Source organism: Chionomys nivalis, chromosome X, assembly GCF_950005125.1.
Source record: "Chionomys nivalis chromosome X, mChiNiv1.1, whole genome shotgun sequence".
In the NCBI taxonomy this organism is placed as follows: Eukaryota; Metazoa; Chordata; class Mammalia; order Rodentia; family Cricetidae; genus Chionomys; species Chionomys nivalis.
Window position 1 is genome coordinate 91731064 of NC_080112.1, and position 26510 is coordinate 91757573.

The following is a 26510-nucleotide window of genomic DNA, read 5'->3' on the forward strand; positions in this document are numbered from 1 at the left end:
ATGTTTAAATTTTGTGAACATGAAATTGAGAACAAAAATCATAAGCATCATATCCTTTAAACTGTGTCTCAATAAAAATATCAAGAAAGGGGGATCAGGGCCTCAAGTGGGAGTCAACATAGTTATTTTACAGGGGGCTGAGCATGCCACTAACACTTCTTGGTTGGCCTTTCACAGCAAACAGTTATTTGCTTTGCTTTTTACCCAGCACTGCTTGGCAGCATCTCGACACTGTACTGTTGCTAGAAACCGGACTTCTAGCAGCTGCCATGGAATCAAACTCTGTTCACCTCCCTTCTCTCTGCTCTTGGCCAAATGTTACTTGCTCTTTCACAAAGTGACCATTATGTCCCTGCATCCTATTAGGTGCCCTTTCATTTCCATTTGGTGCCTAAGTCCTCATTGCAATCATAGAAGTGCCTATTAGGACCACGTCTGCACCCTAGCTCACTATAACTTTGCCAACATTTGAACATGTTTGTTCTCCATGTCCTCTCTCTCAAGTAATGTCCATGTCTGCAGTTTTCGCCCCCTGGGACAGAGGAGTTAGAAACCTATCAGACCCATTTCCTGAAAGTCCAATTTCTCCTTGAAACAGAAAGGCCTTTCAAATGTGGCTTTCTGGGTTTTCCAATTTGCTGGTGGGTGGATCTGGAGTGGGCATCCCATCTGCACATCTGGCAGGGACGCCTTCCAGATTTTCCTTGTGACTCAGGATCAGTTTCTGAGTGCTGGGCGGGGTAAAAGCTCCTGAAGTTGCAGTGAGGCACCTCCCCCTGTGAGCAGAGCTTGGTACAGCCCAAATAGTTTTCAGGTTAAGAAAGCCAGAATCTTTGTTCAGCTGCACTGGCTGAGCAGACTCACTGGGGTTACCTGGCTAAGAGCAGCAGCAGCAGCAACAGCAGCAGCAGCCGCCGCCGCAGCAACAGCAGCAGCAGCAGCAGCAGCAGCAGCAACAGCAGCCTCAGCCGCAGCCACAGCACCAGGGCTCCTGAGAGAACTCAGGTGAGTAGAGCATGTGTCTACAGATTTAGTTTAAAATTTTATTTTCTGAGATGTAGCATCTAAGAGACTCAAAGGAACTTCAGATTTAGTTATTCAAACTTTGTGTCTTTGAATGTTATGGCTTGTCTGGATCTAACTTGTGTACGTGTGTGCATATGTACATTAATAGCAGTTTTGAAACTTCAAAAAAAGTGGGGGGATTTTAGGGAGCTGGATGCAGTGATGTTTGTGGGGCAGCTGAGCAATTTTCTATGTTATGTGCTGTTCATAAACACTTGGTAAACAAGGACAAATCTGGGAGAAGAGTGGGAGGAGAGAAGTTAGATGGCTGGCAGTTTCTGATGACCCAGAGTTATAGGTGAAGCAGTGAAATTGAGGCACAATCTTGGAGGCACACTGTGTGCCCACAGCCTGTAATCCCTTAAAGTGGGGTTCATGGGCCATGGGCTACTGCACAATGGAGAATGGCAGCCGGGGCTATCTTAACTCCTTGTCTGCACAGTCGGGAGACCTTCCCACTCTGGTGACAGGTTGATCTTGACTATTCTATTATCAGCCCCTGGGCCTAGTTTAGTTTCCCTCTGATTCTATCTTTGGTTTAAATTTTGAATTGCAGTCAAGGTTCCATCCCCCACCCGACCCTACTACACTCTTGCTGGGGCTTAACTGGGCTGCCTGACCAGGGCTGCCTTCAGCCATGGTCAGGGAAAGGGAGCTGCCACACATTGCAATGGAAACAAGTGGGTGTGAGGATTTCGAACTAGAAGTTTGGTGAAAAGCACGTCGGAAAAGTCAGACAATTCTACTGTTCTGCCTGCCACAGCAAAAAGTGTCCTGGTTTCTATTAATGTTTTATTAAACTTCAGCAAATGCTTCATTTATTAATCTTTGTTGTGAAATTACAGGCTCTTTATGGTCTGAATGAAGAAACAAAATTGGGATGGGGGTTGCTAATTAACTCGTTCCCTGGGTGTTTCTCATTTGTGTGTGCATGTGTTTATGAGTTTGAGTGTGTGTGAGTGTGTGTGTGTGTGTGTGACACATTCCTGCATGCATGAATGCAAGCACATACACTCATATGTACACATATGCACTCATGTGCATGGGTGTGCACAAATGTGTGAGAATACATTGAGTTTGAACAGAATTCTTTATTCATCATTAGTGCTTTCATTGGTCCAGGGGACAGCTTAAATATTTACATAGTCAGGAATAGGTTAAAAAACAGACTTTCTATATAACCTTGCAAGTTTTCAGTTCCTAAATTAAAAACAGAAAACAGCCCCCTTGTGACCCCAAAACAGTTACTTTGATTAGCCTTGATTTGAAATCATATTTGCCTTCTGACAGCTTGCACTTCAAAAACAAGACTCCTACGTGAATTCTTGCAAAAAGAAGACAATGAGAATATTCAAAAGAAATGTCTTGCTTCCAGTTTTGTGTCTTACTGCCACAGTTGTTCTTTCTTGTTTCAAAATAGAATCTTGGTGAAAGAGTCGGTAGGTTCCAGTTTTAGTGGCAACTCTGGTACTATGCAACCCTGCTCCACTGTACAGTGAAAGAAAGCCGTTGTACGAAATGGCTTCTAAAAGTCCTTCCAGAAAAACATTCTATAAAAATCGGAATTACATTCTCAAAGGACTGTAAAATTAGACTTTTAGGATAAGCTTAGTCAGCCAAGAGAGCAAGTCAGCCAAAAATGGGAGATGGAACAGGGAGTAAAGAATGACAGAGGGGCCATTTTATATAGGTCTTTTAAATGTCAATGTGTGTTTTATTTTAAGCATGTGATCATATTTCCTGTTTCTAAGAAATGAGATTTAATTTGCTAAAATTAAACACTCCCTAATACAACTGCTATATGTTAACGTATTTTTAACAATCAAAAAGTACACTCACATACTTTATTTCATTAGCTCTTCCAAATAATGCCCTGAGATGCGCAGGGCAATCATCATATTCCGGTTGTGCCTATGGGGAAACTGAGGGTGAAACATGCTATCTAAAGTAAGTGAGGGCATGGGGGGGGGCTTGATTGTGAATTTCCTGACTACGCATGATCTTGGTATGATTTTGATTTTCCCCTGGCTGTTTCCAACTTCCCACATGCTAAGCCTGCCCCTATCCATTGTCTTGGTAGACAGTGTCCCTCACATTCTTTCTTTAGACAGTGGATCTGAATTCTAATAATTCTGCCTAGGGCGATTACCTAGCCACAATCACCGCTTGCCTTTAGCCCTCAAGTCGCTCTTCAGAATGGTTCTTATTTCAGAGGTTACCTAGAGATTTGGGGGTTTTATTAAAAATCTCCAGCTTTTATCTTTGTCTATCACCTTTCCTAATGTGTGATCTTAATTTATTGGCCATTTCCTCCATACCACCACCTGGTGCAGTGGAAGAGTAAGAAAGAAACATTCCTGTCTCCACACACCTCTGCTCAGACAGAGAAAATTATGCATAATTATGCCAGTCTATACATTTCTGGGTTTCACATTTTCTGAGGGCTAGCTAATGAGTCTTTGGATAGAAAGGGTTTGGATTCTCACATGATCATTAAACCATGGAAATAAAGAACCTTTTTCAATACCCACCAAGGCAATAAATTCTAGGCAGAATTCCTCAAAGTTGGGCACCATGTTTGCTTTGGAGGATTTTTCTCATTTGAACTACAAAATCCTTTCTCTAAAAAATACAGTGGCAAAAAAGTGAAGTATGGTATAAGGGAAAACCACACACCAGTCCTGGTATTTCACAGGCTGAGGTTTGAATCGGTCTTGCCAGTTTCTAACTGCTGTTTCTCTGAGTTGCCATTTTTGAGAGTACAAAACAAAGGGCACAGGCTGTGTCTTACAAATCATGGCCACTGCAAAGGAAGAGCATGCTAGATAAATTGAACAATGCACATTTCAAATAATTTATCACATACACATTGATTTTTCTACTTAAGACAGTTATCTATTTGACAAATGTTGCCTGTACAATGTTGAGATGTTGAACAAGGATCCTAGGAATAAGAGTTTTAATGCATATTTTGCAACCACGGGGTATTTTCTACTTATTTAAAATTGGTTAACACTAACCATTTCAGTAGTTACAGCTATAGCTTAGCTATAGCTTAAGGGAGAAGAATACATGTCTCTGGTCTTATGGTAAAAATCCTGATATACAAAGAGATCAAGGTCATAGAGCAAATGGAAAACAGTTGCCTTATTATTTAGTCAGCAATGGGGGTCAATTCTACTGTGTAAATCAAACAGGATTTATAGCTATAATTGTACCCCCAGTGAAAGTTCAAATACATGTTTCTCCATGAGTCACTAAAATGCAAGCATCTTCATGCAAAAGGCATTCACTCTACTAAGATTTGACACATCAATATCAGCTATACCCTTTGTCTCTGAAATTACCTATTTGGATCATAGTGTGGTTTATTATTTCTTTGGTTTCATTTTAGGTGTGTGTGTGTGTGTGTGTGTGTGTGTGTGTGTGTAAAAACACAGCTTATGGGTGCCAGTTCTTTTCTTACACTTTGTAGTTCTTGGGGGATTGAACTCATGTCACCAGTCTTGCCAGCAAGTGCCCTTCCCCAATGAGCCATCTCGCCAGCCCTAATTTATTTTTGTCTTTAAATCAAACATAATTTTGTTGAATCGATGCCGCTTCTGTGTTTAGACAGGCTCTCTTTGTAATAAATTCCTCTTGCAAGCTTTTGTGAGTCTTACTATTTGACTGATTAGCAAAGGAGACTTTGTGAGAGCACATGGCTTTCCTGGGCAGGAAATACCCATTTATCCAGAACATTCAGGCAGTAGGAGGTTCTGGCAAACTGAATGTCCTAATTGCCTCAGACTATCCCATATTTACAGCCCCCAGTCTCTGGCAATCCACCAAATCTTCGAGGGAAAGCAAGAAGCTCAGGGTTATTTCCTGTAACTTTGAACATACATGAAAATTAGAGTCCTTTTGTAATAGGCTCTGAAAAGGAGCCTGGGCAAACACTCAGATTGGCTCTGATGTTTAACTGAGAATTATTACTGATGCCACAAATGCTTCCAAATACAATGAAACACATTAATATCTAAAACAAGAGAGCAGACTTAAAGCTGGTTACCCGAAAGCACACAGTGTTTTGTCGCGTTTCCACACTCCTTAATTTGAAAAACAATTGGCAATAAATAAGGCTCTGGAAAACATTGTGGTTATGTTCAATATCTTAATATTTGAATTAAGAGAAAGGACAAGTTTCTTACACATATCTTGCAGATAACTGTGCCATAAAATAACATTGAGAAATTAGATTCAAATATTTATGGTTTTTAATCGGGGAAAATGTTTCATCATGACACGGTGCACGGCAATAATAAAGGGCATGCAAAGACCTAGCAGACAGGTATTATTGACATTACCGCTTTTATAAAAGAATAAATGCCACAGGAGTGCCCGGGAGAGGGTTTGCTTGGGGAGCAATGTGATGGCTGTAAAAGCATGGAGACTGTGGTAGCATACATGTAGAACTCCAGTGCACAAATACAGCCAATTTAGGGCTTTGCTTTCTGTTCTTTCTTCTTGAAAATTTCATTCATTCCTTTTTAGAACTCTGAACCATAGGTTTTTTTTTTTTTTTTTTTTTTTGGTTTTAATTGTACTGGGTTCATAAAATCATGGGAATAAAGGTTTAATGCAGTTGACACCATAAAAATTTCACAACATCTTTTCATTTACTGTGACATAGAAAGATCTATTATCACTACAAAGCTATTTAAAATCAAATTTTCCTTTTGAATTATCTTCATACAAACCAATTATTAAGGATATTTAAGTGCAGTCTTCCAGATTTTGTATAAAAAACCCCACTATATTAATTTTATTTAGCTAGGTGGCTTTTCCTTTTAATTTTTTTCAAAGAAAAGGAAGAAATAGTGTATTTTATTGCTGTGGGGTAAAAACCTATAGTCCATCAAATTAATGTAATTGAATTTCAAGTCTGCCTTTTGATTTTAGAATCTGCAAATGATTTTACACTTTGAAGGGGAAAAAAAGACCACATAATCTTTATATCTTTTTATGTGTGTTTGGAGGCCATCTGCTGAGCTCTGTTTCTCACATTAGCCTCCTTGGCCAATAGTAAAACAGACGCGCTCTTTAAATGATAAAATGAGAGTGGTTGTGTAAAAGGACTTGTTAGAATTGAAAGAGGCTATTTCCCTCCCTATGCATCAAGGGTGCAGCTTCCCCGGACACTGACTCATTCCGACCATGGTAAAGTGACTTTTTTGCCTTTATGTTCAAATTTCAACTGAACGTTTCTGAGCTCTTCCATGTGAGTATAAATGGAAAATTACCTTTTTACATTTCAATGACTTATGCTTAGCTGACAATCTTCGCATCTCTTATTTAGTTTCCCATGAAACCATTAAAGTACATGTTGTCCCATTTGGCAGATAAAAAACCGAGGTCCTCAAATGGTTAAGTGTTTGCCCAGGGCCTAATATTTAGCTGAACTTTGACTCTTTTCTTGAACATAGTGCCTTTGCCTCAGTCCAAAGGCTCTGGGAGGAAGCCACTGCAACGACTGACATTTGTGCAATTCCAGGGAATCAGTGAAAGACCTGAGAAGTTCCTCCACGTAATAATTTTTGTCATTCTAGACATAGTTGGATAACATGGGTCCTCCTCTAAAGCTCTTCAAAAACCAGAAGTACCAGGAACTGAAGCAGGAATGCATCAAAGATGGCCGGCTTTTCTGTGACCCCACCTTCCTACCAGAGAATGATTCTCTGTTTTTCAACCGGCTGCTTCCAGGGAAGGTTGTGTGGAAGCGTCCTCAGGTAACTCATTTTTCTGTCTCCTTGATCTACTTCTGACTCAAAACTCTACCTTACCCATACGGATGTTTTCATATGCCTATTCAATTTAAGATGACTAGCATAAATAAGTTGACATATCCATTATCTCACACACAGGTAGCATTAAAGCAGGCTTTAGTTTGAAGAAACTAAAAATGTAGTCAATTAGTCATATAAAACGTGCAACAGCAGAAAAAGAAATATACTATGCTTATATGTTTAGAACTTCATTTGAGTAAACATTGCAATCCAAAAAGAAACTATACTCTTGTCTCTTTAGTTAGCTGCCTGTCATACTAATTTAAGGATAATCTCAGATCAATGAGGCCAATATCTTTTTATACAGTGAGCATCAGTGAAATAATTTCTATGTAGAGAAGGCAGAGCTTGTCTTGGGGGAGGGAGTCTTGTGAACTGTTTATTAGATTTTATCCACAGTATTAGCCAATGGGATTTACATATGACTTCAGCCTTTCAACTCTCATTAACATTAACTACTCTGTCACAGCAGGGTTCAACAAGTCTTCATAAGCTGTATATGAATTAGAGCTCCGTGTATACTGAGATATAGTGATAGAGTCTGGAAAGTAATTAGCAACTTTGCTTTATCAAGCCTTATGGCTGGACAGAAGGACAATCTATTAAAGCTCCTTCCCAAAGATGATGTATAATGGGCCATAGTGAAATAACGTAAAGGGCAAGGACCGGAAGACTTCGTGTGTAAAGAGATATCTTTTTATATATGGCTATAAAACACATTAGTTACCAACTCAGTGTTTTCATCTTTAAGGAGTCAGAAATTATTTTGGTGTAATTTCTACCAAATAAACTCATAAAAGGTATAAAGAATTGTTTTGCTTTAGTTCATACACATTGCCACCAGGTGGTGCCAAGATACATTGGCTTCAATGTCTTTTTTTTGTTTTCTGTTATACTTGAAGAAAGGGATGGAACCAACTAAAGTCTTGAAGTCTTTTCTTTAATATTATGCTTTTTATGAAGAATCAAAGACTTTAGACCTAGGTGTCCTAGCAACTAGTGTTGACTCACATGAATGGTAACCATTAAAAGTATGAGACTGGAGCTTGGAAGTGTAACTCGGCAAGAAAGCAGAGGTTCAATCCCCTGTATCAAATACAAGAAAAGAAAGAAATTATAGGGCTGGGAGAAATCTCCATTTATAAGCCTATAAGTTGTTGACACCTCTGCAGATGACTTTTCTTGCTTGCAATAGAAATCTGGGAAATATGAGTAGAATTCATTAGCAGGTGTTTAGGAATACACAGATGTAAGATTTCCTACTTCTTAAAAATATTTGGAGAGAGAGAAAGATAGAGATGATAGATAGATAGATAGATAGATAGATAGATAGATAGATAGATAGATAGATAGATAGATCTTGTCAGGGTACGGAACTTATGAATGGAGGTAATAACAAGTGGCAGAAGTAGTTGACAAGAAAGCCTGGAATTGAGAGAAGTTTTTTGGGTAGGTAAAGAGTAGTTTGAAGATGCAGGCGAGAGAATGATTAATAGGGGTGAAGTCTTAGAGGAGACTGAAAGAGCTCTATCTGGTGGGTGGCAAAATTGGAAGCCAGCATGAAGACATTTCCCAGATGTAAGTCAAGTAGACAGCATTTCCTGTGCTGGCGTGTCTTTAGATGCATCTTCTTTCCTCAGTTTTAGCTCAGTTCTTTGTTCTTTGTCTTCTTTGTTTAAATCCTGTAGAATTCATCCTGGATGGATTTTCAGGGAAGGGGAAAAAAAACTTAATCATTATGGCACGCATCTATTTTTTTCCTCTAAGGCAAGCAATACTCCTTCTAGAGTAATGTTCAATGGTTAGAGAATGTATGTCTGGACAGATGGAGAATGAACACAAAGAGAGGGGCAAAAGGAGTTTGCATTTGTGACATGCCTGGTATGGATTGTATTCTTTTTTGAAATGGTCTGTACATTATTGCATTTCATCCTTATTGATCATGACTTAGAAAGGTAGGTATGTTACAATTTCTTTTGTGTAGTTCATTTTTTTATTAAAAAGAAAAACCAAAGGCAGCTGGGCATTTTGGCAATTTAATCCCAGTACTCAGGAGGCAGAGACAGGAAGATCTCTGAGTTCGAGGCCAGCCTAGTCTACAAAGCAAGTTCCAGGACAGCCAGGGTTACCAAGAGAAACCCTGTCTCAAAAAACCAAAAATAAATAAGTAAAATATAAGGAGTCTGCAACATGGCTCATTGCTGGCTAGCTTGGAGACCTGACTTTGGTCCCTGGAACCTACATGGTGGAAGGAGAGAACCAAATCCCAAAAGTTGTCATCTAACCTCCCTGCACAAGCCATACATGTGCCCACCCCCCACAAAATAAACAAATATGGGGGCTGGAGAGATAACTCAATGGTTAAACACACTGACTGCTCTTCCAGAGGCCCTGGGTTCAATTCTGACCACCGACAGCTGTCTGTGACTATAATTCCAGGGGACCAGACACACATGGCAAACTACCAATGCACATAAAATGAAACGAAATAAAAATAAAAATAAATGTAAAATCAATACAAGAGTAAAAACAGTAGGTGTTTTGCCTTTCATATTGATGAAGGAACTAGGTCTCCAAGAAGAAGGTAAAGATTCATTCAAGATCCAATCACTGGAAAACTAAGATTTGACTCCAAAGTTCACATAAATTTTCTTTCCTATCATAATACTGCTTGTGTATCCCTTTATAAACATACACTTGTGTAGCTTCCTTTCTGACAGTGTTTACATCCATCCTCATTGTGATGGTGCTGCTCTTACATGAATTGATCCACGTTCTTTGAACACAATGTGAAAACAGTGTTAATGAAAGGCAGAGGCACTTGAGAGCCTTCCCTAGAACATTCTCAATGCCATCCTTGGGACAACATACCACTATGACCTGGGACCAGGCATCCACATGCTGGCCCAGACAGTGGACATTGAGCTACTAAAGAGTTAAATAGTATCTTGATGCTGGAAACATGAAATGTTGTTATATAGTATGTAATTAAGAAGCTACAAAAAGTTTTTGAAAAGGGTTAGATCATCATGTGAAAGTAAGGTTCTTGGCTATCAACTGAGCCTTCCCTGAAAGCTGTGTATTCCTTTACAAACTAGAATGGAAGGCAATCCTGTGTTTAAGAACCATGCCACTGTTCTCTGGCCTCCCATCAGGAAAATTGAGCGACAGTGCTAGGCTCCTCTGACTTGACTCAGGAAAATCAGATGGGTCTTATTGCTTTATTAGGAATGTTGAGGTATTGGTTTTCAGGAGGAAAGTGTCTAGACTTTTTTCCCATTTGTATACCACATAACCTCAAACCCAACCAACCTTTTAGGTTTTTTTTTTTTTTTGAAAATTTTAAATAGACATGGCATGATAAACCAACTTTCCTCCCACCTTACACTCTAGGTAAGTGATTTGACACTGAGCTGCATTTCCTGGCCCTTCTAAATTTTTTTATTTTGAGAATAAATTTTGGCTCATTGTTCTTTTGACCCGTATGAAAGTAGCTGGACTACAGGTGTGTGGAAGTAAGTTTGGCATACTTTTTTCCCTCAGTGTTGAAGTTTAAATTCAGGTTCTTGGATATGCTAGGCAAGCTCTCTACCACTCTTCAAAACTCTAATCTTGAGGTTTCTAACTATTGTATGTTTCAATGGTATTCCATTGGTATATGCCAAATATCAGTGGTATTCCAAGGATGCCACTCAACTTCTTTGACAGACAAGAGTTCGTACCACCTTGTTCCTTCCTATTTGCAAGGTTTCTTTTGTTTTGTTTTGTGTGTGTGTGTGCATGTTGTTGCTTTTTTTGTTTGTTTGTTTGTTTTGCAAAAGTCTTGTTATATAGCCCAGGGTAGCCTTTTGCTCATGATTCCCCTGGCTCAGTTCTTTCAAGTGCTGGAATCATGGTCCTATTTGACTACATCTGGCTCTGACACAGTTTAAAGGAGCAGTAAATACACAGGAAACATGTTTTAAATTAGCCAGTGGCAGATCAACTATCCACACTCTTCAGAGAAAATCTCTGCTTCTTTACTCTTCTACTCTTACAACTATCCAGTGTACCCAGTTTTTCTCCAAACTTTCTGGGCACACAACTATTTTCCATGTGCCCTTTAACTTTGTTTTCCTTCTGAGAACACAACTTGTAGTCTTAACAGTTTTTGAGAAGTAAGTTCTACTAAGTTTCAGTATAACAGTAAGTCTGCAGGTAGAAATTTTAATCTGAATTTGCTTGTCAAATTCCCACAGAATTTTTTTTTTCTCCAGTTCTCTCCAACCACTCCGGCTTTTTCCTGATTGACTCACATCCACTTACAATAGTGTCCCAGAGTCAGATGCATCTAATCCCTGACTTACATGGAGCAAAGTCTCATGGGAGTTTGCACAACCAGTTGTGGAAGAAGAAAGGGCTCCTACACAAGATTTTCTGTCAGGTCTCATGATCAACTTCTATGTTCTGACTCTACTACCAGTGACTTTTTTTCAGTATTGCTGCATGGCCATTACATTGTCTGGGTGGGACAGGAAGGTGAAGAAGTTCCAGGTTAAAATTATGGTCATAAGAATGACTAGAAAAACCTTATAAAGGAAACCAAACCAAGAATAGTATATAGGCTTGGGTAAAAGATAGCAAGTGAGGGAGTAACAATAGAGGCAATCCTTCTCCGTGTTAGTAGAATTCCCATCTACTGGTGGACTATGACACTTGGTACAGTAGTTTGGACTTAGATGACTCATAAATTTTCTCTTATCCTCAGAATTATGTGTTGCTACAGAAACTGATTTTAAGGTGTTTTCTATTGTCTACACAATCTGATAAAGCTGAAGAGACTTGTATCCTTTCTCCAGATCCTATATTAATTTTAAATTCTGTATTTCAAATAATTTTTATTTTTTATTGAGGGTACAATTTATACCACATGGAATTTACATGTTTGATGTGTATATTGTGACTTTTTGGGTAGATTTACAGAGTTGTGAAAATACTAGCACAATCCAGTGGTATAACAATAGCTGCATCAATTGGTGAAGATCTGCAGAACTGAGCAGGGGAAGCCCACAAGGTCTGAACCCGACACAAATAACTGAAGAAAAGGGGAATAGGAGAAGTACCTTTCCTCCAGGGAGTCCTATAAACATTCATAGAAGTAACATTATGCGGACTGAACCGATTATATTTAGGTATACATATATATGTACATATACATTTATGTGTGCAATAACAATTAATAAAAGCAGAGGCCAGAAATTTGAAAGAGAGTGTGGATGGGTATATGGGAAAGTTTGAAAGGAGGAAAAGGAAGGAATAAATAATAGAGTTCTATTATGATCTTAAAAATGAGAAAAGTAAGAGGATTAAAGGGGAGGGGAGATGCAGGGAGGGGAACAGAGAAAATGTAGAGGTCAATAAAAATTAAAAATGAGAAAAATAAATATAAATGATCTCCACATTTATTTCCACTGAGTACTCACCAGCTACCACTATTCTGTTTTCATTTGTCCAGATTTGCCTATTGTAGGCTTTTCCACTAAAATTAACATTTTAATGAGTTACATAAAGTGATATAGATTCTCATTATATAATGTTACATAGATTCTTTCTCTTAGTACATTGTGTAATGATTTGGTTGTTTAGACTGGATATTGAAGTTGAGCATTTATTCCTAGGTTCCTTACTGAGTTCTCCTTTGAAGGAAGAGAATGCTGTAATGGTGATAAAATGTTCACATAGGAATAAAAATTCTCAGCAAGTGAAGTTAGAACCTTGAGAGAACATTGGTCTGTGATCCCACATCTACCTAAAAACTCCCCATCTAGAGATGGTTCAGTTTTCTAAGGATATTTTAATGCCTACTTGGGTTAGCTCACATAGCCCTCCAGTCCTGAATGGATATTTTATACCACGTAGCCTCTAATTCTTCTGGAAATAGTTAATCATGAAGTACCAATTGAAGGGCTGACCTTATCCCTATCTGCTCTCCAAGCTGGACACACAGTCCTTTTGAAATTTCTTCCAATTTCCTGGATGCTAGTTATATAAGGAATATTTTATTGCACTGTAGTTCCTTGTGGTTTAGTCTGAATCTCAATGCATGCTGCCATCAAAAGTTACTCGCATAAATAATTGCTAAAGATCTGCATTTAATTGTTCCAAATAGAGTGATCTATGTGGGGCTGCAGATCTCATTGTAATTCCCATCCCACCGGAGGTTTCTGGGAATAGGGATGAGGCGAGAAAAAGTGAGACATCCCTCGGTGTTCAGCCAAGATAATATATTTCCTAGAAAAGACGCCTTCTTTACAGAACATTTATCTTGGGGTGATAGTATTTGGGGAATACTCCAGCTTTTCTTGTGTTCAATTTCTTGGTATTATGTATTCTCTACCTAAGAAATAATTTTGCTTTGCCAAACAGCTCAGTTCAAGAATCATTTTAACTGTGCCAGCACATCTGGAGCCATTAGAAACACACAGCATCTCCTCCATCTCCTCACTTCTCTCAAGCCACCCAGACAGTATGGCTATGTGAGCTGTGGCCTCTTCCCGAACCCCACTTTTACAACGTCAGCATAGCTCAGGCTGAAATGTCCTATCTATGCTCTGCATCTCAGCTTGGAGTTACAGAAAATTATCAACAGCCTTCCTTCTTTAACTCCAACAAAAGATATCCAATGTATGCCTAACTACAGTAAAAAGTCTCTTAAGAGCCATTTCATTATTTTTCAGTTATTTCTGAAAAGTTCTTAAAGCTGCCAGATTTGTATTGGCTCATTCTCCTTATCCTTTCTACCTCCTTGGCTGTTTTGTAGTTTTTTAATGTTTCACATACGAGGTAGAAGATATGGTTTTAGAAAGAATTATTTTCTGTCTTCCACATCATGGTACTTACATGTCATGCAAGACTGGTTTATACTCAGTCACTTGGCTTCTGGAAATCAAGGTCTATTGGCAATATTTTAAAAAAGGAGCTGAGAAACTCTTGCAGAAAAATGGAATGTTGAGCAAAGAGTATACAGTACTGGATTGAATATCTATGGGGAAAATGTGCAATATTAGTACCTTACACAGGACCATTGATAAGCTTAAAAATAAAGGGATGGGTCAGCAAAAGTCTTGGGGTCCCTTCTTTAGTATTATACATTTATTTTTTTTATTTCATTTTATTTTTTTTTTTATTTTTTTTTTTTTGACAAGGTTTCTCTGTAGCTTTGGTGCTTGTCCTGGAACTAGCTCTTGTAGACCATGCTGGCCTCGAACTCACAGACATCCGCCTGCCTCTGCCTCCCGAGTGCTGGGATTAAAGGCATGCACCAGCACCTCCTGGCTAATATTATACCTTTATGAACAATCAAAGGCTTTAAACCTAGATGTCCTCATGACTGACTAATTAACCTGAGACTTGAGTGGCCGCCCTTATTTGATGACCTTTTTTCTTCATCAGTAAAATAAGAAGTGACTAGATAGACTCTAATATTTCTCATGTTTTTGATATTTCATGACTGCTATTACATTTTAAAACCCACTGTTAGGTATTCTATATGAAATTTTGAAGTAAAATAAGGCTGTAATACATGCTATTAATAATAAGTATATCCGATTTACACAAAGAGGATACTAATCACTCAGTTCCTCATTTTGAACCTGTTTATGCATCTTTTTGCTCTCTTTTGTGAGTAAAAGTTCACACATTAAAAGTATTGACTGGGTGTAGACTCCTGCTTATCTAAATTAAGCAGACTGCAAAATAACTTCAATCCCCCAGTAACACTATGTAAAACCAGCAACTAATTTGCCTTAAAAAATATAAAAACACATTTTTTTTTCACCTATCAATACTCACTTGACTACTTTCTATGCCAGGAAACAATCCTATGTCTCATCTGTATCCAAGAAATTATTGCATAGCTTTACATTTTGCTCCAAATAAAGTGCCAGTGACTACCCAAGGGAAGAATGATGGTGCTTATTAATTTCATCTTAGAAAAACAGAGGAAGCAGAGAGGAGAAGACATATCAAGACCTAACTCATTTAGTACACTTGCTCTGTGTGCTAAGAAAATGAAAAGAAAAAGCAGCTGACAGCTCATAAACTATTTTATAAGATAGAAGTAGTCTCCTAAGATAAAAGGTGGTGATAAGGCACCAGACGTGCATCTTAAACAACAACAACAACGAAAAAAAGGGCCAGAAAATGCAAAGCTGACAACCAACCTAATTCTTTCCTTTTGGCAGGTTGATGCCCAATTAATCTTCAGTTTGGACGTATCCCTGCCCAGAATGTCTATTTCTTTCCAGAACTATTTTGGCTTTAAACAGCTATTTGGAATGCTTCATTCTGTACACCAGACCCTTCATCAAGGAGAATTATATCCATTAAAAAATAGACATTATACACCAGAAAAAAATAACTCTTTCTATTTAATAATTTTAAAGGATGTGGATCTAGATTTTCTTTCCATTTGCAACTGGGATTTATTTCAGCAGGGTATGCAGAATGTCATCTTATGGGCCAACAGCCCCTTCCATGAAACTTTTCATTTATCAAGACTTGAGATTTGATGGCTTTGAACTCTGCAAGTGTTGATGCTCTGAACTACATCGTGCCTGCAATTATATAACGTCATGTATAGTGCTATGTCTTTGTTCATGCTTGTCACTCTATCTGCAGTGCCTCAATGTTTCTCCCTTGTTTGGTGACCAATCAGTAGTCATCTCAAGTATCCAACCACTCACTACAGTATCCTTTCCATCACTAGATGAACTTTGGGAATTCTTTCTTTCTAGGCACTGATCATACTTTGAAAATAGCTCCATTTTGCTTTCCTCACTTTTTTTTAGTTACATTATTTGGCTTTCATCTTTCCAATTCACAATGGGAATGACCCAGCTAATGATATTCTGAAGTAAAAACACACATGTATTCCCGTAACAAATACTGCTCCCCCTCTCTGGCCAGATACTTTTGGAAAATACACCTTGGAGACAGTGCCTGCTGAAGTAATCCTGTGAATGGCTTATTAACACCTGTTGTTAATGCTGCTGTCCTTTATATTCATACAAAGGTGGGGGTTGGAAAAGCGGGTTTTCATGGAAATTGCTGTTGGTTTTGCTTTGTGTTAGAAAAAGACTTCCTATATGGTCTCCTAACTCATTTTTCCTAGAGAGGGAGATGCATTAGTGTTCACCTCTGTCAGACCTTGTCTCTTAAAGGTAATTGCCCTTCCAAGGACAGACACTTCAGGGAAAATCTCATCCTGACAAAAATGAGATGAAAATGCAATGTGCTAATTCTTAGTTCTTGTCTTCACTGCTGTGGTAAAAATGCCTCCAAAGGCAATGACAATGGCCTTCCAGCAGCACAGGCCATCCTCTCTCATCCCGTTTCTTCAGCTATTCACCACATGGTCATTTTTCTGTGTATACACTATCCATGGCTTTGTGCTTTACCACGAATCTTTCTAACCTTCCCTTTATCCCACCTATAAAAATCCTAGACACACTTAACCCTATTTTCTCTATAAGCTGTTCTGCTTAGCTTAGCTTCTAGTGATACTTAGAAACCTCCTCCCAGACTTCTGCATAACAAATTTCTGTATCCCCAGGACATTTCTGATGACCCCCATCTGATTGTGGGCAACATCAGCAACCACCAGCTGATCCAGGGGAGACTGGGGAACAAGTCAATGATCCCTGCATTTTCCTGTTTGGCCATTCAGGAGTCACACTGGACAAAGGTATTATCTTTTCTTTGTACTCTCAGTCTATTTCCACTTTCTTCTTGAATAACTTGACAGAAAATCAACTTCTAACTTTTTGATGAAGCCAGAAGTATCAGGGTGACTAATTTATGCTAATAAGAATTTTCACAAATATAGACAAGCTGAATTTTACAGTGAAAATCTAAACCAACTCTCTTCTACCACTGACATTTTGCTGGCCTTGCTTTGTCACATATATTCGCTGCTCTTTTCTTGCCATTTGTAATGCTTTGACTTAATATTCCTTCAAATTGTAGTCTTTGTACCAATTTGCTCTGGAGTAAGTAGGAGCCAGGAAGTCAGTAACACATAGATACATAACAGAAAAGGTGAGAAATACAAAAATGGATCTTTGAAAGGGGCCTAATAAATTATTAATAGTGCAAAAGTTGCTTAATATTCTAATAAAATTCAAAACAAAAAACAATATTTTATTTGGTATAATAAGCATTTTCCTAATAAAAACAAATTTCAAATATTTATGTGCAAGTGTTACAATAGAATTGTTTTCATTGTTACAACAAAAAATGTATTTTTATTGTTGACATAACTAAAATCCATATTGTGTAAAGTCTATATGAAACTCTAGACATGGCAAACCAGAATAATCATTATGTTTTTATTGGTTTTAATTTTTACTATTGTTGCTTTATCGCTTATTTTCCTGCATGAGTATGCATGTGCATGTGTGCATATGGAAGGGTGAACTCCCATGTGTACCCACAGCGGCTAGAAGAGGGCATTTAATATTGTCCTCTTGCACTCTCTATCTATTCACTATTCCTGAAGCCAGAATTCACACTTTCTCCTCTAATCTAAAAACCATAATGTCCCCCGAATCCTCCTGTCTCTCCCCTCTGAGGAGCTGGGCTCACAAACATTTGTAGGGACACTTAGATGCTGGGATCCCAATTTCAGGACTAGTGATTATGAAGTAAATGCTCTCAATCAGTGAACCATGTCTCTGATCTGATATTACTTTTCAATGCCTTGTTCACATGTTCAAACATTTGATCATACGTCTATGTGGATAGTCTATCATCTATCTTATTTATTATTGATGCAAACCCCTCCAACTATCTCTCCAGTTCCTCTGCATGCAGAGCAAGAATGGCAGGTATCGTAATCTCACACACAGTAAAACTGACCTGTGGAAACGGAAGTTGTAGAAGAATTGCCGTACTCTAGGCTTTGGAAAGTTTCCATTTGCTATATGGTTTGCCTAGGACTTCACTATAACCTCTATATTTTGATATAATCTTGCAAATCATACTTGACTAAATGTTCTTACCTTTCCAGACAATTCCCAACCATAAGGAACAGGAATGGGATCCTCGAAAGCCAGAAAAATATGCTGGAATATTCCACTTCCGTTTCTGGCATTTTGGAGAATGGACTGAGGTGGTGATTGATGACTTGCTGCCCACAATCAATGGAGATCTGGTCTTCTCATTCTCCACCTCCATGAATGAGTTTTGGAATGCTCTACTGGAAAAAGCTTATGCAAAGTAAGGAGGGGCTTGATTAGTCTGTGGTCATGATACATGAAGAAGGATCATATTTGTCTTTGGAAATGCATTCCCTCCCACTCAATCCCAGAGTTAAAATTGGGCTGCATCTAAGTAAGATTTAAGACATTTCTTTAGCTCTGGGTCTGCCTATTATGACTCATGGATGTCAGAGGATCAACTGCTCTTCTGTTAAATTCTAGGTCAGCTAGGTAACCTTTCAGGTTGTTAATCTGAAGTCCAAAAGGAGTTCTCTTATCTTTTATTTTTACCTTGCCTGTCATCTTCTCGTAGAAAGAAGTTTCTACGTGAACTAACATTTATCAACATTGCCTAAGCACCCAGAGTTTTAACTGTAATCTCAAAGTATTTTCCACTTCATATCCAGAGAAAAGCCAGCTGGTAAAGGCTGAGCAGTGATAGTTTTAATTCTTGGGAACATGATGTCCTTGACCTGGATAAATAATTTCACCAAGATAACGCTGCATACTTGCTTCCAGACTGCTAGGCTGTTATGAGGCCTTGGATGGTTTGACCATTACTGATATCATCATGGACTTCACGGGCACATTGGCTGAAATCATTGACATGCAGAAAGGAAGATACACTGATCTTGTGGAGGAGAAGTACAAGCTGTTCGGAGAATTGTACAAAACATTCACCAAAGGAGGCCTAATTTGCTGCTCCATTGAGGTTTGTGTTCACCCAAAACTCTCCTGGCCAAAAAAAAAAAAATTAACAAGGAGCATTGTACTTAACCCAGAGATTCACAAAAAGAGCCATTAGTGAAACTCAGAAGGCTAACATATATATGAAGTACTGGCTTGGACACTGAGGTACATTAATTTATTTTATCCTTATGAACTTCAGACACTCCACTGAGTTCCAAGGCACCATCCAAGTTGGTGTAAATAGCTTCTGGTAAATTATTACTTTTATCTTGGCTCCTGGATATTTAAGTTCTAGCTGTTCCCTCAAAGAATGAATCTGCCCTACCATATTTTTAAATCACAGTTCATATTAATGTAGGACAGTGATTATTTGGAATTTGAACTTTTAAAATAACTTCTTATATTACTTTATTTTTTCTCTTTCACTTACCTTTGTGATAGGTTAGATATCAGGGTCAAATTTCCATCTGCATGGGGAGAACTTGATTCAGTTATGCTGGGATGAAACAACAAAGGGAGAAGGGGGTCCAGGACTTGTGTCTCCTCAACTCCTAAATCCTTATGTATCTTTCTTTGCTACCAGTCTCCAAGCCAGGAAGAACAAGAAGTTGAAACAGACTGGGGACTACTGAAGGGCCATACCTACACCATGACTGATATTCGCAAGCTTCGCCTTGGAGAAAGACTCGTGGAAGTCTTCAGTGCTGAGAAGCTGTATATGGTTCGCCTGAGAAACCCGTTGGGAAGACAAGAATGGAGTGGCCCCTGGAGTGAAATGTGAGAGACATTTCACTTTCATCCCTACACCTCCAAATTTGTAGCACTCCCAAACCTATCCCTCTAGATTGCTAGGAGGCTGTCAAATAACAAAGACATCTCTGAGCTCCAGTCAGGCATGGGGTCTGCAACCCAGGCAGAATAAAATAAAGCAGACCTAGTCCTCATGTATCTGGCATCTTTTGAAATCCTGGCAACCATAATGACTTATCTGTTTATAATTTATTTGCTTTCAGTTCTGAAGAGTGGCAGCAACTGACTGTAACAGATCGCAAGAACCTGGGGCTTGTCATGTCTGATGATGGAGAGTTTTGGTGAGAAGTCTTTCTGCCAGAAGGGATTTGGTTTTTTATTAGAAATACATACTAAGACCAATCTTCATTTCTTTCCCTCTTCCTTCCCAATTAGGATGAGTCTGGAAGATTTTTGTCACAACTTTCAGAAACTGAATGTCTGTCGCAATGTGAACAACCCTGTTTTTGGCCGCAAGGAACTGGAGTCAGTGGTGGGATGTTGGACTGTGGATGATGACCCGCTGATGAACCGATCAGGAGGTTGCTATAACAACCGTGATACCTTCCTGCAGAATCCTCAGGTTAGAGTCAATTATTTTCCATTGCCTCCAAGCTACCGGGGTAGTCAATAAGAATCCAGATCTTGCTTTGGTCCTCCCTAGAGTATTCATTTAGCATCAGGTCTTAGAATCTACTGTGTAATATTCTTCAACCACAACCCCTAGGGATTAACTCAGACGCTCATACGACTCAGAAGACCAGGTCTCTTTAGGGAGACTTGCCTTGGCAACATTTTCAAACCTAAGTTAGGTTCTCCAGCTGCCTCCTCCTGTTCTGAATGTTACAGCTCGTAACTGTCGCTTCCTGGTGATAGTCACACACAGCAGAGAGATCTGCTTCTGTATGTGGTCTCAGTTCCCCCTCCTTTGTCTTTACTGTTTAATTGTTCACCTGACACACACACATCATACTGTTAGCTCTTTTCATATAGGTCATACTTCTGCAACCCATTACTATAACTTGCTTTTTCCTTTTGAGAATGAGGTGATTCATTTCTCATGATTGAAATCACTGCCCTGCCAGTTTCTCCTTCCAGCTGTCTACTACCACCGCCATCCTATTATTAGTGACATTATAAGTGGTCAGACTAGGTATATCCCAAGAAAACAACAGCAAAACTCCCACAAGCATCCCAAGCTTGAATTTATAATGGCCTGTATGAAGACGGGCTAAGGCACAGCAGATGTCACTCTGGCTGTGCTATGGCCTCATTGCACATGGATGTGTCTCTTCTTCCTACAGATCTTATTGCGCAGGCAATTTGGAGAACACTGAGGCTTGGAAAACTGGTTTCTTTAACTCACAATTTTCTTTGCCTTTTCCATCTTAATGGTTCCTACAGAAACTTTATAATTTTTACCCCTTCTCAACATCACTCGCACTTAGAACCCTATACAAGTTTCAGGTACTAAGCAACTATACCATACCGGAGGAATGGCTTCTCCGTACACAAGATTGATCTTTGAGGCCCTTATCTGGGTTGCTCATAGTCTGGATTGGCATTATAAGTCTACCCAGGGCTATGTGGCAAAGCCTGGTTGAGTGGATTATGAATGCTTTCTGTCTTTATGAATTTTGAAATGTTTCTCTATATAGCTTTAAACACAGGGTTATAATAAGACAAAATGATTAACTTTTCAGGAACATACATATTAAAACTTACCCTCTTTCACACCAAAGACCTAGAAATGGAGTTGCTTCTCAGTACATGCCAGATGTCAAAGTGAGAAGCAAGTATAATGATCTTTACTTAGCAGTGAATTAATTTTCTGTGATATCATTGTATGGTCAATAGTAAAGCCCAGAAATGACCCCGAAACTCTGTTTCCCATTATAGATTTTTATTCCCTGAAATTTAGATTCGATTATCTTAAATTGGAGTACTAATTCATCTCTTTGATGAATTTCCCTCAGTACATCTTCACTGTGCCCGAGGATGGTCATAAGGTCATAATGTCACTGCAGCAGAAGGACCTACGCACTTACCGCCGAATGGGGAGACCTGACAATTACATCATTGGCTTTGAGCTCTTCAAGGTAAGAACAGCCTTTAGAGCAGAAAAAAATAAAAACATTCAGAGGTTACATTAGGAAGGGTTAGAGTTAGGAAAATTAGAAAGGGATAAAGAAGACAACAGAAGTAGGACTTTCTAACAGAAAAGCTCTGATTTTAACAGAATGGAAATCTCGTTTTGCTTCTAGGTGGAGATGAACCGCAGGTTCCGCCTTCACCACCTGTACATTCAGGAGCGTGCTGGGACTTCCACCTATATCGACACCCGTACTGTGTTTCTGAGCAAGTATCTGAAGAAGGGCAACTATGTGCTTGTCCCAACCATGTTCCAGCATGGCCGCACCAGCGAGTTTCTGCTGAGAATCTTCTCTGAAGTGCCTGTCCAGCTCAGGTTCAGTTTTATTGCAATGCTCGGCAAACCCTTGCTCTCTTTTCCTCCGAGTCTAACCCTTTCACCCATTTTCCTCTATTCATACAGTTCAAGAGACAATATTCTCAAATTTGACCTCACTAATTGAAATAAAAGTGATTAAAATATTTCTCAGAGTAGAGTTGTGGAAAATTCTCCAGTGTAGATCTGAGATTTAGAGTTCTTAGCTGGGATTTAAAGGGAAGGGATCTGTCACTTGAGCTCTATCACTTGTAATTTATCTTCATCTCTCTGGTTGATTCTATAGTTTTTGAGTCACTAGGCTCCTCTATCTTGTTCTCAGTGCTGGGTAGCTTAAACTACACTTTTCTCCAGCTGTAACCTCTTGTATCATTAAATGGCAGGTCTGCAAAAAAGAAGAGAAAAGAGAAAAAAAAACCCTCATAGAAATATGAGCCATGACTGTGAAGGAATGGGATATGTCAATCAGCTTCTTACATGATTCTACAATGAAGTCTGTTTAGGCAGGTCCAGTTCATCATGAGGTGACATTATTTTTTATGTTCTAGGGAGCTGACATTGGACATGCCCAAGATGTCTTGCTGGAACCTGGCACGTGGCTACCCAAAGGTGGTTACCCAGATCACTGTTCACAGTGCTGAGGGACTGGAGAAGAAGTACGCCAATGAAAGTAAGACTAGCAGGGGTGTGTAGGAAAGCAAACTGTTGTCTCAGTTACTGCATATATCATTAGAAAACATTATCAACAACTGTTATCTCCATTGGTATTTTTAGTCCAGAGATTTCAACACTGGTAGAGAATGTGGTATGAACGTTGCTGGGGAATGTCTACATAGCAGTCACTTTTCTATCCCTATATTATATATGGGAAAGGAAAGGGAAGAGCTAACAAACATTCTTGCATTCTACATCATTGTGGTGCTCCAGTTATGTGGAAATTGCCAGATTTGATTTTGTGAAGTCATAGCTTCTTTCCCCTCTAGGAAGGAAACATTAATCACTCTGTTAAAAAACAAATGCCACTTTGTTCCAGCTGTAAATCCGTACCTGGTCATCAAGTGTGGAAAAGAAGAAGTCCGTTCTCCTGTCCAGAAGAATACTGTGCATGCCATTTTTGACACACAGGCCATTTTCTACAGAAGGACCACTGACATTCCTATTATCATCCAGGTAAGACTAAACAAGATATCTTGGGGAATTTATGTTCTTTAGCACTTATTATATTCTTCCAAGTACCTTGTACTTTTACGGTGCAGAGCAAAGGCTCTCTGTTATGTATTTAGTTTATATTCAGAACGCTTTTCATTTAGCAAAACATCAACTTCATTATTCATCTTTACCTTAAAACACTTGACTTAATTTCCCATAGGCTCATGACCATAGGCTCACGAGTACACTTGTGAACACTTGTGCTATAAAGTCCCATGAACAGAAGTATTTGCCAGTTCTGCTAAGTCCTGTGTTGCTAGATCGGTGTGGATAACTTCAGACTGGCAGTATTTCTGAGAATACGTCTGATTAGCTCTCTTCATGTAACAAACCCACAAATAAAAGATGATCCTTTGGTCTACTTTCATCTATATTGATGGGGACATTATCTTCTCTATCAAATGGCTGTCAAGAAAAGATAAGAATGTCTCTTGATGTACATGCTAGGTATATTGCCACTAGATGCATCAATCTCATAATCGGTTGTTGTTCCTCATTTTCTTGATTTGTCTCTTCAGGTCTGGAACAGCAGAAAATTCTGTGATCAGTTCCTGGGGCAGGTTACTCTTGACGCTGACCCCAGCGACTGCCGTGATCTGAAATCTCTGTACCTGCGTAAGAAGGGTGGTCCCACTGCCAAAGTCAAGCAAGGTCACATCAGCTTCAAAGTGATCTCTAGTGATGATCTCACTGAGCTCTAAATATCCAATATCAGAGAATCCTGACAGTTTTCCACCTTTTTATGTCAGGCACCAGGTCTTAGCTAAGAATCACAGTTACTGAAACCCTACATTTATTGAAGTTTCCTCTTTTCTGATATTTCCCATACCTCCCAATCTAAGTAGCATCAGTAGCTACAGAACCTATATACCTCCAGCAACTGGACAGGGGGAGGTGACAGTCCCATATAGAGATCACATGTTTGCTGAGAAAAGATCCTTAGGGCTTCCGGGGGTGAGATTCAAATGGGACAATAACAAGAATCTGGGCATTCTACATGTGTCTTTGCTGTTTCCACTTGCCCAGCATATCTTCCCTGCAGGGCATGTTGAGGAAGAAGGAGAGGGGATCAAGGCCAAGCTGGTCTAGCCTGACATCCCATCTCTTGACTGACACTACCGATTACCAGCAACACTTTACCAGTAGCGAGAGCCGACTTCAACAGTCTCAGCCCTTATAACCACCACCACCATGACCACCACCACCACCACTACCACCACTGCCTCGGGAAAGTGCAGTCACGCCCTAACTCAAGTCACTCCCCCACAGTGTTTTATCTTCATGTTGAGGAAGTTTCCTAGGTGCTTAATGAAGAGCTGGAGTTCAGTGAGGCTGAGACAGTGAGAAGGGCTTGAGCTTCAGCAAGCCGGAAGCCAGCTGTGTGCCACAAGAGGGAAAAGCAGAAGAAGCTGCAGTGGGTGACAAAGCCTCAGTCCCCCATTCATCCACACACACCTACACTCACACATGCGCATGTAGGTGCGCACAAACTACCATTCAGATGGTCAGTGGGCAAGAGTAAGGACTAGTGAAGTATCATGCATACCAAAAAGATGAATGAACCCATTCAGTAATAGGACAGACAGTTTGGGGTCCCTGACTACAATGTGAAACCTCTTGCTGCTGCTACATTTACAAACAATCCCATTGCCCTGTGCTTCCTGATATCATTGGTACTGAAATCTCTATATGAGAACTTGGGAGTCCAGGGCCCACCCTGACCCTCGGGCTTTTCCCTCTGTTGGCAAGCTCCACTCCCCAAGGGTTTGTTTTTCGGTATGTCTACAAAACGTCCTTGTGAATTGGTCATTATGTGTGCTTCCCCTGATCTTCATCTATAGTATTCTGTTGTTATTTAAGGCCCAGCATAAATTCCACCTCCTCCATGAAGTTCCTTCCAAGTCTATTCCCAAATACCACCTCCACAATATTTCAGTGCTTCTGCAATGTTGAAAAATAAACATAGTCGTAGTACTTAGTCTAGTTCAGCATGCATTCATTTAAAAATACATTCTGTAGCTCTTTTTTTAGCTTACTCATTTTCTATCATATTTTGCAGTCTTTGTAACTTTTACAGTGCCTTTACCACACCGCCTTACACAAACGAAATCACAATAAAATTCATATTCAATAAATTGACTAGTCTTGACTGATTAATGATATTGGAGAGATTGCAAGGGCGTTAATCTATCAAGTCATGCTCCAGAGCTATTGGAAGCACGGTTGGAGGGTGTTTTGTGAATCTGTAGCCCAGGGTGAGTCTAATGATTTCCATTCTGACCCAAATCACCCCTTCATAATGAGGAAGCCTGCTACGTCTTAATCAAGGGCCGGAGTTCAGTGGAACTGTACTATAGAGCCTGAGATCAGCTGCACTGTGACGGTGTAGTTGTTTCAGTGGGTGGTTGGTAGATCTGGAAAGGGTCTTCTATTCTTAGGGTAGTAGTTGGGGCTACATACTTTTAAAAAGCCCTTAACATATTCTTTTTATTAAACTATATATTTTTCTCCGCTCCCCTCCTTTCCTCCTCTCTCTCCAAACCCTGATCCCCATGCTCCCAATTTACTCAGGAGATTTTGTCTTTTTCTACTTCCCATGTGGGCTACATACTTTTGAAACCTCCCTGGAGCTAGACTCAAGACCAAAGCTGTCCAAACTAGATTTTCCAAAGGAAGATCTTCCAACAGGGTTTGAAAACAACCACTTCTTCCCAAATCTACTTCAGAGTCAAACGGATGTGGAGCCTTCAACTTATTTGCTTATTTGCTTATTTGCTTGTGCACTCAACCTGCCATCTGCTCATCCTAGGCCAGACTAGGGAGGAAGTTCTTCTTGTTTCCCTTGAGTTATGCCTCTTGATTAGAAAGGATGTCTCACCAGGGAAGGTATTCCACTCAACAAAATTGCTCTGAAATACAACTCCATTTTCATTCTTTATAATGCTATCCTAGTGCACATTATGGTTTTAAATATTGTATAATTAGAAATGGAGATAATGTAATCATTCTGTATGGTCACCAGATGGCACTCTGATATTACAATTAACAAAGACACAACACTTTTTCAAGTAGGAAAACTTTCCTCAAATTAAAAAAAGTGAGAAACCACATTCCCTGTTGAGTACCTACTGTGTGTTTTAACCCATGATCAACTACTTATACATGAAATTTTAATTTATTGTTCATACAAAGCATCAATATTCCTCCTTTTTTTAAGATAAAAAAGGT

At 39.3% G+C, this 26510-nt stretch overlaps 1 protein-coding gene across 1 annotated transcript; it reads left to right on the forward strand.

The window, feature by feature from the left end:
* The first annotated feature begins 873 nt into the window (after window positions 1-873).
* Capn6 (calpain 6) lies at window positions 874-25382 on the forward strand. The gene is made up of 13 exons (XM_057759688.1): window positions 874-1005; window positions 6654-6833; window positions 16483-16614; window positions 17938-18146; window positions 18647-18839; window positions 19401-19594; window positions 19831-19908; window positions 20003-20189; window positions 21583-21705; window positions 21871-22073; window positions 22622-22743; window positions 23107-23243; window positions 23801-25382. The coding sequence occupies exons 2-13, from the start codon at window positions 6669-6671 to the stop codon at window positions 23981-23983; spliced, it is 1926 nt and encodes a 641-aa protein (XP_057615671.1). The 5' UTR covers window positions 874-1005; window positions 6654-6668; the 3' UTR covers window positions 23984-25382.
* The last annotated feature ends 1128 nt before the right edge of the window (window positions 25383-26510 follow it).